Source organism: Cibotium barometz, chromosome 19 (genome assembly GCF_041138505.1).
Source record: "Cibotium barometz isolate CiBa-2024 chromosome 19, ASM4113850v1, whole genome shotgun sequence".
Taxonomy (NCBI): Eukaryota; Viridiplantae; Streptophyta; class Polypodiopsida; order Cyatheales; family Cibotiaceae; genus Cibotium; species Cibotium barometz.
The window spans coordinates 23088558-23103295 of NC_141064.1; the positions used below are offsets into that span (position 1 = coordinate 23088558).

Below are 14738 nucleotides of genomic sequence, written 5' to 3' on the forward strand. Positions count from 1 at the left end.
ACTCAATGTGCCAGTAAATCAAGGGGCTTTTATGTATTGGATGTATATGTGGCAAGGGGGAAGCATTGTGAAGACTCTGGATGCCTTTCATGTGTATTAATGTACCATTCATGATCAGAAATTGATCTTGAATCAAGGGGCTTTTCAAGATTCTGTGCTTATTGAGCTTGGCAAAGCAGCAGGGAAGACTTTTATGCCTTGAACCCTCAAAAATCCACTTGCAGTCAAGGGGCTTTTGCCCAATTTATGTCCGGGACTGTTGTATGCAGTGGTAGGGACTGTCAAGGTCTGATTTTCACTCATTTGGACAGCCAGGAGAGCATTTATTGCTACTGTACTTGCTGGTACAGATTTGGTACAACTTTGTACAAGTTTTGGCATGGCTGTACATTGATTTGAGTGAGGAAAAGGCTCATTTTCAGCTGCTGTACTTGCCGGTACAGATTTGGTACATCATTGGTGAGCACTTAGTACTGTTATACAATATTTTGGAAGGGGAACAGAGCACATCTAAGGTGCTGTCATAAATCTGCAGCAACCAGATTTTGGTGATTTTATCACATTCAGTGGGAGGAGAGTTGCATTCGTGCTTCCGCAGTGGGAGATAAACTTTGGGAGAACAACTGTGAGCATTTTGTGTGCTTTGGTGCAGTGTTTGCACATCTTGCAGGGAGTCAGGCATTGACTGTGTCAAAGGTTGCATATTACTATGGCAACCATAGGTGAGAGCTCTTCATTGCTTCACATCAAAAAGCTTGAAGGCTCACATAATTATGACATTTGGCAAACCCAGTGCTATAATGTGTTGCTCCAGAAGAAGCAGCACAAGCCCATCAAAGAAAGGGGTGTAATGCCCACTTCTCTTACTGCTGAAGAATGGGAAGATATGGATGAGCTGGCAAGATCCACCATCATGTTGTCTGTGTCAGACTCTTTACTTTGTACTAAGTGCACTATATGTAAGGGAAACAACCGTGCTCTGATACCAATGAAACCGATCCCGTCAAGTGGGAAAGACTCCGTTGGACACCCACACGCTTAATAGCACAACTTTAAAACCACAAATTTGAAATGGACAACTTAATACAACTTGAAATTAAATGAAATGAAATGGAAAGATGGACACCAGCACTAGGGCCGGAACGGGCCGACCCCCCCTCAATATATGATATATTTATTGGGAGTATTTAATGAATACAATGCTCCATGGGTTCCAGGAACCAGATAATGTCCATGTACATATGAAAACAGTACCAAACAAATATGCTCGATGTCGAAACTTGATGTAGAAGCTCGAAGCAGAACGACCACTAGTGTGGTCCAATCTCTGCGGTCCTGTGCTTTCACTGGACTCCGCGGAGAGCGCCTCACTGGTGTTCCGAGACCACGCACAAACAGGCGCTCTCGTACTAACGCCTGGCTCTCCCGACCTCAGCACCTTTGGACCGAGGTTCGCCAATATAGCTTGGACAACCCGGCACCGAACGGGTGTGGCCGAGCGGGATGAATCCTTTATCAGATTTAAACATAAAATACTTTATTCAAATCTGAAAATCACTTACTTGTAGATGGTTGATAGAGAAATCCAATACCCATGTGTGCAGTTACTTGAGAGAGACTCAGAGGCACAGCATGTCGAGAGAAGTAGCTGCCTGTAGAAAAGTATGGCCTCCTAGCTGCAGTAGTACATCTACCAACAGGGGTATAGCAGCTGGAGAAGAAGTAGATTGCTGTGGACAGGCGCCATATAATAGCAGAAACAGCCGCCCTGGAGGTAAGAATCGCCTGGCTGCAAAGAGCCGGCTGGCTGTAGGAATAGAAGCGTAGCCCTCAAAAGGTGGCAGCTGTTGTGCAGGGTAGGCAGCCGCCTGTTGGAGAGGAAAGAGAGAGTAGTTTGCAGCCTGCAGGTAACACCAGCGCAGAGTAGAAGGCAGCGCAGCCAGCTGGTGTACTTTCGCCTGAGGGAAAAGCCGCCTGCAGTCAGTGCTGGCTGGAAGTACAGCCGCCTGAAGTAGTGCAATCGCAGCCAACAGCAGCGTAGGTAATAGCTAGTGGAATAACATGCGCAGAAGAGATGATCGCCGGCAGCTGGTTTTCCACGAAGCGGATGGTGATCACGCTTGAAGAAGGGAGCTTTTTTAATAAAAATTAAGGTGAAGTTACAACTAGAGTTTTCCACGCATGCATGTGGGTGGGGAGTTTGGGTAGGTGACCATGCCCACCCCCACACTCACTTAAAGTGGGGCTCCCCACCTTGGCCCCTAAGTGGGTGCCCAAAGGGGGTGCCCACTTTTAAATAAATGTGAACACCTAACCTTATAAAATAAAGGGTTAGAATATAAAACATTAAAACAACAAGTGCGACATACTTACCACCTGTTCACATGCACCAAAACTTGTCAGAATACAGAGCAGACTTCACGACTCACTGGCAGGCGTCCCCGCTCAGTAAGTAACACGTCAAGCAGGCAAACACACAAATACATGTCATGCGAAAACAGTTTCAAACATGCAAAATATGTGTGCATGTGCAAATAGTAACATAGACATATCTCCCGTTCATGGAACAAGTACAAAATATCTATCGGCACAAAACTGGCACGACATAAAACATAAAAACCTGGTCTTCCTATGGAGTGACAGTCCCATAGGTAAGACACAGTTCCAGGCACGAGTCTCCCTATGGTGTGACAGTCCCATAGGTAAAACACGGCACGAATACTGGCTCTTCCATGGCGTGACAATCCCATGGGTCGAACACAGTCCAGGTCATACACGGGTGGCACTGGTCTGGCTCCCGTCCATACGACACCATCCTGCTAACACACAGGTGGCACCAGTCTGGCTCCCGTCCATGTCAGCAAAATACTGGCCTCTTCACACGAGACACCGGCCTGGCCTCAAGTGAACGAGACGCAAAAACTGGCGATGGACCAAATGGTCGGCCAATTGGTGACACAGGATGTCCACAAAACTGCATTCAGGACAGCTTTTGGATTGTATGAATTTTTGGTGATGCCTTTTGGTCTCACTAATGCCCCAGCCACATTCAATCGTATGATGGATAGGATATTCTGACCCTATCGAAAATTCACAGGTGTATTCTTTGATGACATCTTGGTTTTCTCCAAGAATGAGTAAGAGCATAGAACTCATTTGGCCACAGTGTTTGAAGAGTTGCGGAAGCATAAACTCTTCATTAATGCCAAGAAAAGTGAGTTCTTTCTTTCAGAGATACACTATTTGAGCCACATTGTATCCAAGGATAGTGTACGAATGGATCCTGCCAAGATTGAAACCATTCGAAATTGGCCCGAGTTGCAAAATGTACATCAAGTACGTAGTTTTCTGGGGTTGTGTTCATATTACAGGCGCTTCATAAGGCATTTTGCTATGATTGCCACCCCTCTACATGATCTCATGAAGAAGAAAGCCACTTTTAAATGGACCCCAAAGGAGCAGGATGCCTTCTTGCAACTCAAGAATGTTATCATATGTGGACCCGTATTGATTGTTCCCGACTTGCAAAGGTCATTCATAGTGGAATGTGATGCTTGTGGCGATTGTATAGGGGTTGTCCTAAATCAAGAAGGTCATGCAGTTGCATATGAGAGTCGTTGATTGCATAATGCCGAGCTTCATATGGATATCTATGAGAAAGAGCTCTTGGCTGTAATTCATGCCTTAAGGATATGGAAACATTATCTTCTTGGGGCTGAATTTGTAATCAAGACAGATCATCAAAGCTTGAGATACTTTCTTTCTCAAACAAAGCTTTCGGAGAAGCAGATGAGAATGGCAAACTTTCTTTCCATGTTTCATTTTCAGATTGTACATACTTCGGGAAAGAAAAATGTGGTGGCAGATGCATTATCCAGGAGGCCTTATGTGGCTGTAGTTTCAGTGGGGACTTATCTGCCATGCAAGATTTGTATCATTTGGATGCTGATTTTTGCCATATATGGATTGATTTGATGGCTGGTCACTCACATGCCTCTTATGTGATCAAAGTGGGTTATCTTATGAAGGATAACTCCTTATGTTTGGTAAAGGATATGCGTCCAAAGGTTATGGAGGAATGTCACGCTCCACCTTATGCTGGTCATAGAGGTATCATGCCTACTACACGCATGATTGAGAGAGATTTCTTGAGGACACAAACGGGGAATGATGGCATTTGGACTATCATATGCAGGTTCAGTAAGCACGCTCATTTCATTCCCGTGTGTAAGACGATCAAAGTTGATCATATGGTGAAGTTGTTCATGGCGAACATCTTCAAGTATCATGGCTTGCCTTCGTCTATCATTAGTGACCGTGATCCACGGATGACAAGTTTATTTTGGAGAGGGTTGTTTGAAAACATGGGTACAACTCTCAAGTTTTCATCATCGTTTCATCCACAAACAGATGGTCAATCGGAAGAGGCTAATTCCACGGTGTTAGATCTTCGTAAGTGTTATGTGTCAGAGCACAAGCAACAATTGGAAAAGTATCTTCCTTTGGTGGAGTTCGCTTATAACAACACCGTCCATACCTCGACCCGCAAGGCACCTTTTGAGATTGTGGAAGGAGGGAAGAAGGTACCACCTATTTTGCACACAAAGGATAAGATCTTTGAGGCTGACCAGTATGTGGAAAACATGGATGAAGCTTATCATCAGAGGGTTAAGTTGGCACTCCAGAAAACTCAGCAAAAGCAAAAGAAAGCAGCAGACCGTCACAGACGTGCATTAGAGGTTGCATTGGGTGATTGTCAAATCCCCACCGGATCTCCTCGTGGAACGCTCCTGGTACATGACTCAAAACCTACAACAAACAAACAAACAAGAAGGGGGTGCAGGCATGACTCACCTCCCAACCACGACAGCCGTGGGCAAGCCCACAAGACTTGGCTATCCCCACCGAGCCACGAGCTGAGCTAACTAGATGGACGTACCGACCAATCTCTACCTTGTGACGTCCCATACCGCCACAAAGCTACCCTCGCGGGCCTCAAGACTGCTGCCGGCCTCGGCTCCATGAAGCAGGTGTACGTCTGCACTAGATCCAAGCTCCTGACCATAGAGCTCTCACAAATCACGCGAGACTCTATATGACTAATGACTAACCTTGGCCACCCTTTTATAGGCTCTTGGCCGGTCATCGGGCGTCCACACTTGGACGCCCGCCCGTTAGTCTATCCCTAACTCAGCTCATCAATCAGCCTGCCTAGCTCCAAGCTTCCCCAAACCTCAAAGCTAGTCTTGTGTGCTATTTTTATTTTTATTTTTACTGTCAAATCCCCACCGGATCTCCTCGTGGAACGCTCCTGGTACATGACTCAAAACCTAAAACAAACAAACAAACAAGAAGGGGGTGCATGCATGACTCACCTCCCAACCACGACAGCCGTGGGCAAGCCCACAAGACTTGGCTGTCCCCACCGAGCCACGAGCTGAGCTAACTAGATGGACGTACCGACCAATCTCTACCTTGTGACGTCCCATACCGCCACAAAGCTACCCTCGCGGGCCTCGAGACTGCTGCCGGCCTCGGCTCCATGAAGCAGGTGTACGTCTGCACTAGATCCAAGCTCCTGACCATAGAGCTCTCACAAATCACGCGAGACTCTATATGACTAATGACTAACCTTGGCCACCCTTTTATAGGCTCTTGGCCGGTCATCGGGCGTCCACACTTGGGCGCCCACCCGTCCATACTTGGGTGCCCGCCCGTTAGTCTATCCCTAACTCAGCTCGTCAATCAGCCTGCCTAGCTCCAAGCTTCCCCAAACCTCGAAGCTAGTCTTGTGTCCGTGTAGCACACGGTAGATACACAGTGTGCACATGACAGTGATTGGGTTCTTTTGCGATTTGAGAAAGCTAGTGTAATATGCGGATGCTTCGGAGAAGGATCGGTACTTCAAAACTCAGAAAACAGCACTCTTTTTGCGATGGAATTAACGCACAAAACTGAAAGACGATGTGCAGAAAATAGAGAGAGAAGGGGGAGATGGAGAAGGACACAGTATTGGGTCCCAATTACCCTCTGTAGGGCCCCCACCACGGATGGTGTATTTGCTTTATTAGAATGATGTAAATCTGAAACAAATACAAAGTACTTGACCTTTTCTTGGCTGGAAAACCTGCCCTTGACCTTCAGTCCTTCACCCCTTAGCTTTAGCAAACCCTTGGCTGTCCTGGCCCTTGAATGCTTGATGCTCTTGGTGAATTATGAGATAAATGATGGGATTATGGGCTGGGGTATTTATACCCCTCCCTTCATTCAGTCGGCTGGCTTCAGGACAGCCCACGACTGAGTATTTTTATTAAAATACCCACACACTTAATAAAGTGTTTTCACACTTGTTTGATGGCTGTCCAGCCTGCGCATGACTCTGGGCAGCACCCTGGCTGCTGGACATGCTGCGCAGAGGTGTGGGACTGCCCCCCACACCTGGCCGCCTGCTGTTCTAGGGTTTTAATCTCTGTCGGCTGCCTGTCCAGAAGCTCTGGAGCTGGCCGACAGCCCCTCCAGCCCTTGCCTTGGCTGGTGGGCAATATCTTGGGCCCTCCTGGCCCCTTGGGGGTGGTTCTATACCTCCCCCATGCCCATGCTAAATATGCCAATGCAAAACCTTGCCCTGGGGTAGCCCTATGGGCTGGCCCCATCTCTACATGCAAACTACATGCCTACAGAGGCCTGGCATCCAGTTGCAAACCAGATACACAGCACATCTGACATCATTCCAGAGGGAGACTCACAGCGCGGACTGGCACTGCTTCATGTGCAGGACAATGCACACCTGACCTTGGACTCATGTGCAGGACAATGCACACCTGACCTCGGACGACTGAGATGGATCCCTGGCTGACTCGTCCCGGACTGGGCTCACATGGGACCAGTTCACCATCCCAGGTCCTGCACCTTCTGTACAGAATGTCTACGTGGCATCCAAGTGCGGGATGCACGTGACATCCCCTTCTGCTTAACTTGACGGAAGCTACATAGCCTCCAAATAATCCGTCAATAAAGCCGGATAATCTTCGAAAAATTCTTTGTCGAGCCATACCGCTTCATGAGTTCCTCGGTCTTGAAACTTCGTGAGGAACTGTCGTAGTCTTCGGCCTGAGCCATGCTTGAAACGGTGCAGAAGGATCTGTTCTGGAACCATTACTTCTGCTTCATCAATGATGTCTGGTTCCGCTTCGTCTTTGACCTCTGAAGGGGGTGGACCTGCATATGGCTTTAACCAACTGACATGAAATACATCGTGCATAGTCCAACTCGGAGGTAGCTTTAACTGCATAGACACCTCATTAATCTTTTTCCGGATGGGGAAAGGTCCGAAGCTCCTGAAAGACAACTTTGGGCATCGCTTGCCCACCTGCTTCAATCTTTGCTTCATAATCCGAAGATATACCCAATCTCCTTCCGAAAACTTCATGTCCCTTCGGTTTTTATTGGCCTGTCGAGTGTAGGCCTCTTGCGCTTTAGCCAATCTGTCTTTAACGGACTCTAGGATCTCTTGGTAAGACTCCGTCACTCTGTTCGCCTCCGGTACTGAAGACGACGTCCTGGTTAACAACGACTGGAAAGGCCTTCCAAACGCTGCCTCATATGGAGTCCTGCCAATAGCTGAAGAAAAAGAGTCATTCAAAACAGCTTGAACTAAAGGCAGAAACGATTCCCACTTACCTTGCTGATCGTGGACATAACACTTCAGCACATCAAAGGCCAACTGGTTGTATATCTCTGTCTGGCCATCTGTCTGTGGGTGGAATGCACTGGAAAAATTCAACTTAGTACCAAAATTATCAAACAATGCCCTCCAAAAATGACTGGTAAACTTGGCATCTCGGTCTGACACTATGGTCCTAGGAATCCCACCAATCGGGTACCAATGCCGAATGAATAGCTGGGCAACATCCTCGGCGGTCACATTGGCCCTGCAAGGAATAAGCATCACAAATTTGCTGAACCTGTCAACAATAGTCAAACACTGTGTATTACGCTTACTCGGACTGGGAGGCAGATTTGTGACAAAGTCCATCGAAATGTCTTGGAAAGGACCCTCAGGAATTGGCAAAGGCTGTAACAACCCTATCTTCTTTCCACGAGGAGCTTTCACCTTTTGACAAATATCACAACGTTGTACATATGTAAACACATCACGCCTCATCTTTGGCCAATAGTATTGCCGTTCTAATTTCTCCAGAGTTGAATTCATGCCCCTATGACCACCTGTAATGGCGTCATGGGCATCATGGAGAAGAGCTGCCCAGAATGATTTCATGACACACAGTCGGCCTTTGTAGTAAAGCCAACCATCGCGTATCAGAAAATGGCATGGTCCTGTGGCATCCAATGCCTGTTCCCACTGTGTACCGAATTCCTCGGAATCCGCGTACGTGTGCTTCATGTCTTCTAGTCCTGTACCAACAAGGTCTAGTCTAGTGGTCTGAATCGTAGATACTTGTCCCTTCCTGCTCAAAGCATCGGCCACTGGATTGGCCTTTCCTGGAAGGTACTCAATCATGCCACCAAACTGCTGGAATATCTGACTCCAGCGGTGTTGTCGATCACTCCACTGTGCACTTGGCATTGTCTGAATCCAGCGCAATGCCTGATGGTCAGTGCGGACCTCGAAGTCACGGCCATACAGGAAATGTTTCCAATGTTTCAAGGCCTGAATGACTGCTAGGAGTTCACGATTGTAGACGGAGTAATTCTTTTCGGCGGGCAGTAACTTACGAGACATGTAAGCTACTGGATGACCATTCTGTTGCAATACACCTCCAATTGCGATGTTACTCGCATCGGTGATCACCTGAAATGGTTCGTCCCATGAGGCAAGGGCTAAACAAGGCGCTTCTGACAAAGCCACCTTGAGGTTCTGGAATGCCTCCAGCGCTCGTGGAGTCATTCGAATCTTTTGCCTCCTTGTTTTCACTCCCTTTAGCAGATCGGTGAGGTCTGCCGAGAGATCAGAAAACTTGTCAATGTGGGTGGAATATGCCTGGCATATACCCACAAATGATCTAATGTCATAAGCAGTCTGAGGTACTTCCCAGTTAACAATCTCGGCCACTTTAGCCGGATCAGGTCGAATGCCGTCGGCACTGATTATATATCCCAAGTAATGTACCTGGAACAGATAAAATTCTGACTTCTTTTCATTGACATAGAGCTCGTTGCTTTCCAGCAACTTAAGGACTTTCTCCACATCAATGTCATGCTGCTCAACTGTAGCTGAAAATATGAGTATGTCGTCCAGAAATATGAACACACACACTCCAATCAACTCCCGGAAAATACGCATCATCATGCGGTTAAATGTGGCTGGGGCGTTCGTCAAACCAAATGGCATGACCACAAATTCATAGTGGGCCCGTTCTGTACGGAAAGCTGTCTTGGGGATGTCCCCCTCAACAATCCGAACCTGGTGGTACCCACTCTTTAAATCCAATTTAGAGAACACCTTAGCTCCATTCAGCCTCTCGAGAATATAGTCAATTCGAGGCATCGGGAATCTGCTTTTGATAGTCAGCTTGTTGAGTGCACGATAATCGACACACAACCGAGAAGACCCATCTTTCTTCTTGACAAATAAGATCGGTGCTGCAAACGGCGACACGCTGGGGCGGATGAAGCCAGCTTGCAACAATTCTTGGAGTTGGCGGTCCAACTCCGATTCCATTGCCTTAGAAAGGCGATACGGAAACTTGCTCGGGGGTTCCGAGCCTGGGAGGAGGTCAATCTTGTGATCCTCCGGTCTGGACGGGGGAAGCTGGGGAGGGAGACTGTCCCGAAGAAAAATTTTCTGGAACTTTTCATGGAGAACCGAGTACTTCTCGGAAGCACTGGCCACCGTCTGGGCTGTCTGGATGTAAATCATCGCACACTGTGCGCCTTTCCTGACTGCTCGCTTAGCCTCTAAGTGGCTTATGAGCGGAAAGTTTGGAATACCTGGCTCACACTTAATGGTCACAGGGGTGTTTGACACATTCCGATCAATCTGGAACGTGTGCTTGTCCCACTTGACATCAGGAAGAAACTTGTGAAACCACTGGATCCCCAAAATTATGTCTGCTCCTACAAGAGGGGCAACCATAAAGTCACGCACAAACTCTATGCCCTAAATTACTAACTTAGCACCTAGAGCTTCATACTTGACGCTCGTTGTCATACCTGTGCTAAAACCCTCCACTTGTTTGTCCACCGGAGTTAGCTCGAAACGGGCACGCCTAGCGGCCTCTTCCGTGATCACATCCTCCGTGCTGCCGCTGTCAAACAAGACAACGACTCTCTGGCCACCTATGTAGCCAAAGGACTTGAGCAATTCGTTGCGCTCATACTCCTGGTCATGGGCGCCCTTCTGCTTATCTTCGAGCTCCCGGCTAATAATTGCTCCAACTGAAGCACCGGGGGTTAAAGAACTAGGGGTAGCCGCTGGGGTCTGTGTGGGAGCTGTGCTCACCACGGAAGCTGTGGAGGCGGCGGCGGGCTTTGGAGGCTTCTTCGGACAATCCCGAGAAGTATGTCCTTTTGTGTGACAAAAGTAACATCTACCCTCCTTCCTGTACTGAGCAAGCTCCTCAGCACTCAACTTGCCACCTGTCTTGCCTGCCTCCGCTTTCTGGTCTGGAGTAAGCTTAGACGCATTGTTCGAGTTCTTGGAGCCAGAGGCTCCCGGGCTCTGTCCTGGGGAAGACCCCGTCTGGTTCTGGCTTTTGCCCCCCGAGGTGTTAGCCTTGGGAGAAGCCGGTTGGGAAGTCTTGGGCTTGCCACCATTGTGTTTCATTTCTGCACTCTGCGCAAGCGAGAGTGCGTCCTCAAAGGTGGCTGGTCTAAACATACGCACCTCCCATTGGATGTGCGTGTCCAGGCCATACAAAAACTGCCCTTTCTTGTCCGCATCAGATAAGCCTAATTGTAGACACAAGGTCGAAATTCTATTGGCAAACTGAAGGACTGGTTGCGCGTTCTGACGCGCTCCCCTGAACTCGTCTTCGAGTCGCTCAAGGTAGTGGGGCGGTAAAACCGCTGCTTAAGGTCACGGACGAACTCGTCCCACCCATAAGCTGCCATACCTGATCTGGTGTGGGCATGAGCCCACTGAGTCCACCAAGGAATGGCCTCACCTTCCAAATACCAACTGGCTAAGATCACTTTGTCAATATCTGATTTCCTAACTGCGGCAAAGTAAGCTTCAAATTGATGTAACCATGAATACAGAGTAGTGGGATCGAGTTTACCATTATACTTACTGAAGTTCATTTTCTCGGGAAAATGATTCGAGGGCGCCGCCGGTGTCAATCTGGCGTCCAAAGCTCGGAGGTAACGCTCGTGTTCCACTCGTCGCATGGCTTCGTCTTCTCGTTGTCGAATCTCCAATGCCCGTATCTGCATCTCAAGCAAGGAGCTTGACTGCGGCTGTGACCCCTCGAGAGGGTCCCTGTGACGAGGATCTGGTATCTGGGGTACGGAAGGAGAGGGAGGAGGAGATGGAAAACGCGACGCTGGAGAGCGAGAACGCTCCTCCAGAGCCAAAATCCGCGCCTTCTGCTCGTCCAACTTGGTTGTCTGGTCTGCGATTGCTCGCATCATCTGCTGGAACATGTCTTGTACACTCAAGCCGGGTGCCCTAGCTGGGCTGCCTGGTGCACTCTGGTCCCATGGTTCTGGTTCTCTCTCGTCGCCGAAGTTCGCCATAGCGGGAAAATGCAGTTCCTTTCCGGAACGCAATCTGACCATCCACTATCTGTGTGGGAGACTTCCGGAGGCTTCCGGAGGCTAAAAACCAACCGTCCTTCGAGGGACAGGAGTCACTCCGAAAAGGGTAGTCCACCGGCGTCTAAAAACCAACCACACGAGCGAAAAATTTTCTGGTTTTCTTTGCTGAATCTTCGTCCTTGAAGTAGGCTCTGATACCACTGTAATATGCGGATGCTTCGGAGAAGGATCGGTACTTCAAAACTCAGAAAACAGCACTCTTTTCGCGACGGAATTAACGCACAAAACTGAAAGACGATGTGCAGAAAATAGAGAGAGAAGGGGGAGATGGAGAAGGACACAGTATTGGGTCCCAATTACCCTCTGTAGGGCCCCCACCACGGATGGTGTATTTGCTTTATTAGAATGATGTAAATCTGAAACAAATACAAAGTACTTGACCTTTTCTTGGCTGGAAAACCTGCCCTTGACCTTCAGTCCTTCACCCCTTAGCTTTAGCAAACCCTTGGCTGTCCTGGCCCTTGAATGCTTGATGCTCTTGGTGAATTATGAGATAAATGATGGGATTATGGGCTGGGGTATTTATACCCCTCCCTTCATTCAGTCGGCTGGCTTCAGGACAGCCCACGACTGAGTATTTTTATTAAAATACCCACACACTTAATAAAGTGTTTTCACACTTGTTTGATGGCTGTCCAGCCTGCGCATGACTCTGGGCAGCACCCTGGCTGCTGGACATGCTGCGCAGAGGTGTGGGACTGCCCCCCACACCTGGCCACCTGCTGTTCTAGGGTTTTAATCTCTGTCGGCTGCCTGTCCAGAAGCTCTGGAGCTGGCCGACAGCCCCTCCAGCCCTTGCCTTGGCTGGTGGGCAATATCTTGGGCCCTCCTGGCCCCTTGGGGGTGGTTCTATACCTCCCCCATGCCCATGCTAAATATGCCAATGCAAAACCTTGCCCTGGGGTAGCCCTATGGGCTGGCCCCATCTCTACATGCAAACTACATGCCTACAGAGGCCTGGCATCCAGTTGCAAACCAGATACACAGCACATCTGACATCATTCCAGAGGGAGACTCACAGCGCGGACTGGCACTGCTTCATGTGCAGGACAATGCACACCTGACCTTGGACTCATGTGCAGGACAATGCACACCTGACCTCGGACGACTGAGATGGATCCCTGGCTGACTCGTCCCGGACTGGGCTCACATGGGACCAGTTCACCATCCCAGGTCCTGCACCTTCTGTACAGAATGTCTACGTGGCATCCAAGTGCGGGATGCACGTGACAGCCAGGCTCAAAAAGATGAAGGGTAAAGAGCGCTTATTCCCTAAGTTGAGCATGCGCTATTATGGACCTTTTTAGGTATTGGAAAAGATTGGTGAGGTGGCCTATCGTTTGAAGCTACCAGATCACTGGAGGATTCACAATGCATTTCATGTGAGTCTACTTAGACCTTTCCGTGGGGATGTACCTGAGGATGTATCAGATAAGGCTCAGTTGGAAGTTGAGGAACTTGATGAGGTTCTTATTCCAGAGCAGATACTGGCACAAAAGGAAAGAAAGGTACGAGGTAAAGTTTCCCGTCGCTATCTTGTGAAGTTCAAGAACTATTCACCGATGGATGCGAAGTGGATGGAGGAAGGTGACTTAACAGATTCACCTCAGGTTTTGCAGCTTTGTCTCGATGCCTTTGAGTTGGAGCCGACTTTTGTTACGGCTCATTCAGGTTCAGCAGAGCATGGGTCTGGAGCATTGCCTGATGCTCAAGAAGGGGGTAGCACCTCCACTCCCTTGATACAAATAAGCTCAGATAACATCTAGAGGTCGCTTGGTGCAGCTTTTGTTTCACCTGAAGGTACTGATGGCTGACAATACATCTGTTTATGGGACTTCTATGATATATGTGTACTAGTCACATTGGATGTTGTGGTTGTGTATGGTTCACAGTGGTATACAACTTGGACTACACTACACCATTGGTTTGCAGTGAATGTTGCTACATATGCACGGCTTAGAGGACGCTGATCTTGCCATATTGTACTTTTCACTTTGGATGTCTTGCTGTATCACCAGATTGCAATCGAGGACGCTTGCCATTTTTCAAGAGGGGGGTATGTCATGACCCTGTGAACTTGGAACAGCACAAGTGTGGGCATGGTGGTCGGTGAGCAAGATAAATTTTTAAAGATTCATATTTGGATGTCCGGACAAAAAGGTAACATGTGTGGACAACCCCAAGTGTGAAGGGGGACCAAGGTATTAAACTTTATAAGGTTTATAAACCTTGGGTGGCCCTTACAAAGTTTTAAAAACTTTAAAGGGCCACTAGGATAATTATGGAGGGAGGGCTACTCCACTTTGGATGTCTTGCTGTATCACCAGATTGCAATCGAGGACGCTTGCCATTTTTCAAGAGGGGAGTATGTCATGACCCTGTGAACTTGGAACAGCACAAGTGTGGGCATGGTGGTCGGTGAGCAAGATAAATTTTTAAAGATTCATATTTGGGTGTCCGGACAAAAAGGTAACATGTGTGGACAACCCCAAGTGTGAAGGGGGACCAAGGTATTAAACTTTATAAGGTTTATAAACCTTGGGTGGCCCTTAGAAAGTTTTAAAAACTTTAAAGGGCCACTAGGATAATTATGGAGGGAGGGCTACTTCGCTTTTAGTGTACACGCCTCCCTCTCCATCTCTCTCTTGCTTTTTAGAAAGTCTAGTCGGCTGGCTGCGTGGAGAGAGACTGGTACAGGTTGCCTGAAGGGAAGCCGTACAGTACATGTGCTGAGGTGCAGATTGATACGGACAGGTACACGCGGGTACACGCGGTTCAGAGCAGCTGGCACAGTCGGCGCATCATACAGGCGGCTGCAGGGCGACTGGTACGGACAGGTACAGGCGGCTGTTGCAGTTTTGCTGATGCAGGCGACTGTAGGTACACACTAGTACGGACAGGTACAGGCTGTGCAGGCCGACTGGTGCAAAACTCAGAGTCACATGGGGACGGGGGACGGG

General features: G+C 48.4%; 3 protein-coding genes across 4 annotated transcripts in view; all 3 read right to left on the minus strand.

The window, feature by feature from the left end:
• Nucleotides 1-14738, minus strand: part of LOC147628363 (uncharacterized) — a 34339-nt gene that overhangs the window by 9228 nt on the left and 10373 nt on the right. The gene's annotated exons all lie outside the window — the stretch shown is intronic.
• On the minus strand, nt 5928-7797 carry LOC147628364 (uncharacterized). Its single transcript, XM_086814161.1, has 2 exons — nt 6822-7797; nt 5928-6787 (listed from the first exon to the last, which is right to left on the minus strand). The coding sequence occupies exon 1, from the start codon at nt 7427-7429 to the stop codon at nt 6986-6988; it is 444 nt and encodes a 147-aa protein (XP_086670287.1). The 5' UTR covers nt 7430-7797; the 3' UTR covers nt 5928-6787; nt 6822-6985.
• On the minus strand, nt 10756-13006 carry LOC147628365 (uncharacterized). Its single transcript, XM_086814162.1, has 2 exons — nt 12873-13006; nt 10756-12838 (listed from the first exon to the last, which is right to left on the minus strand). Exon 2 carries the CDS (start codon nt 11737-11739, stop codon nt 10912-10914), a length of 828 nt encoding a protein of 275 aa, XP_086670288.1. The 5' UTR covers nt 11740-12838; nt 12873-13006; the 3' UTR covers nt 10756-10911.

Coding starts and splice junctions, on each gene's coding strand:
- LOC147628364 (XM_086814161.1), bottom strand. CDS start 7,429: ATGAAGTTTTCGGAAGGAGATTGGGTATATCTTCGGATTATGAAGCAA.
- LOC147628365 (XM_086814162.1), bottom strand. CDS start 11,739: ATGGTCAGATTGCGTTCCGGAAAGGAACTGCATTTTCCCGCTATGGCG.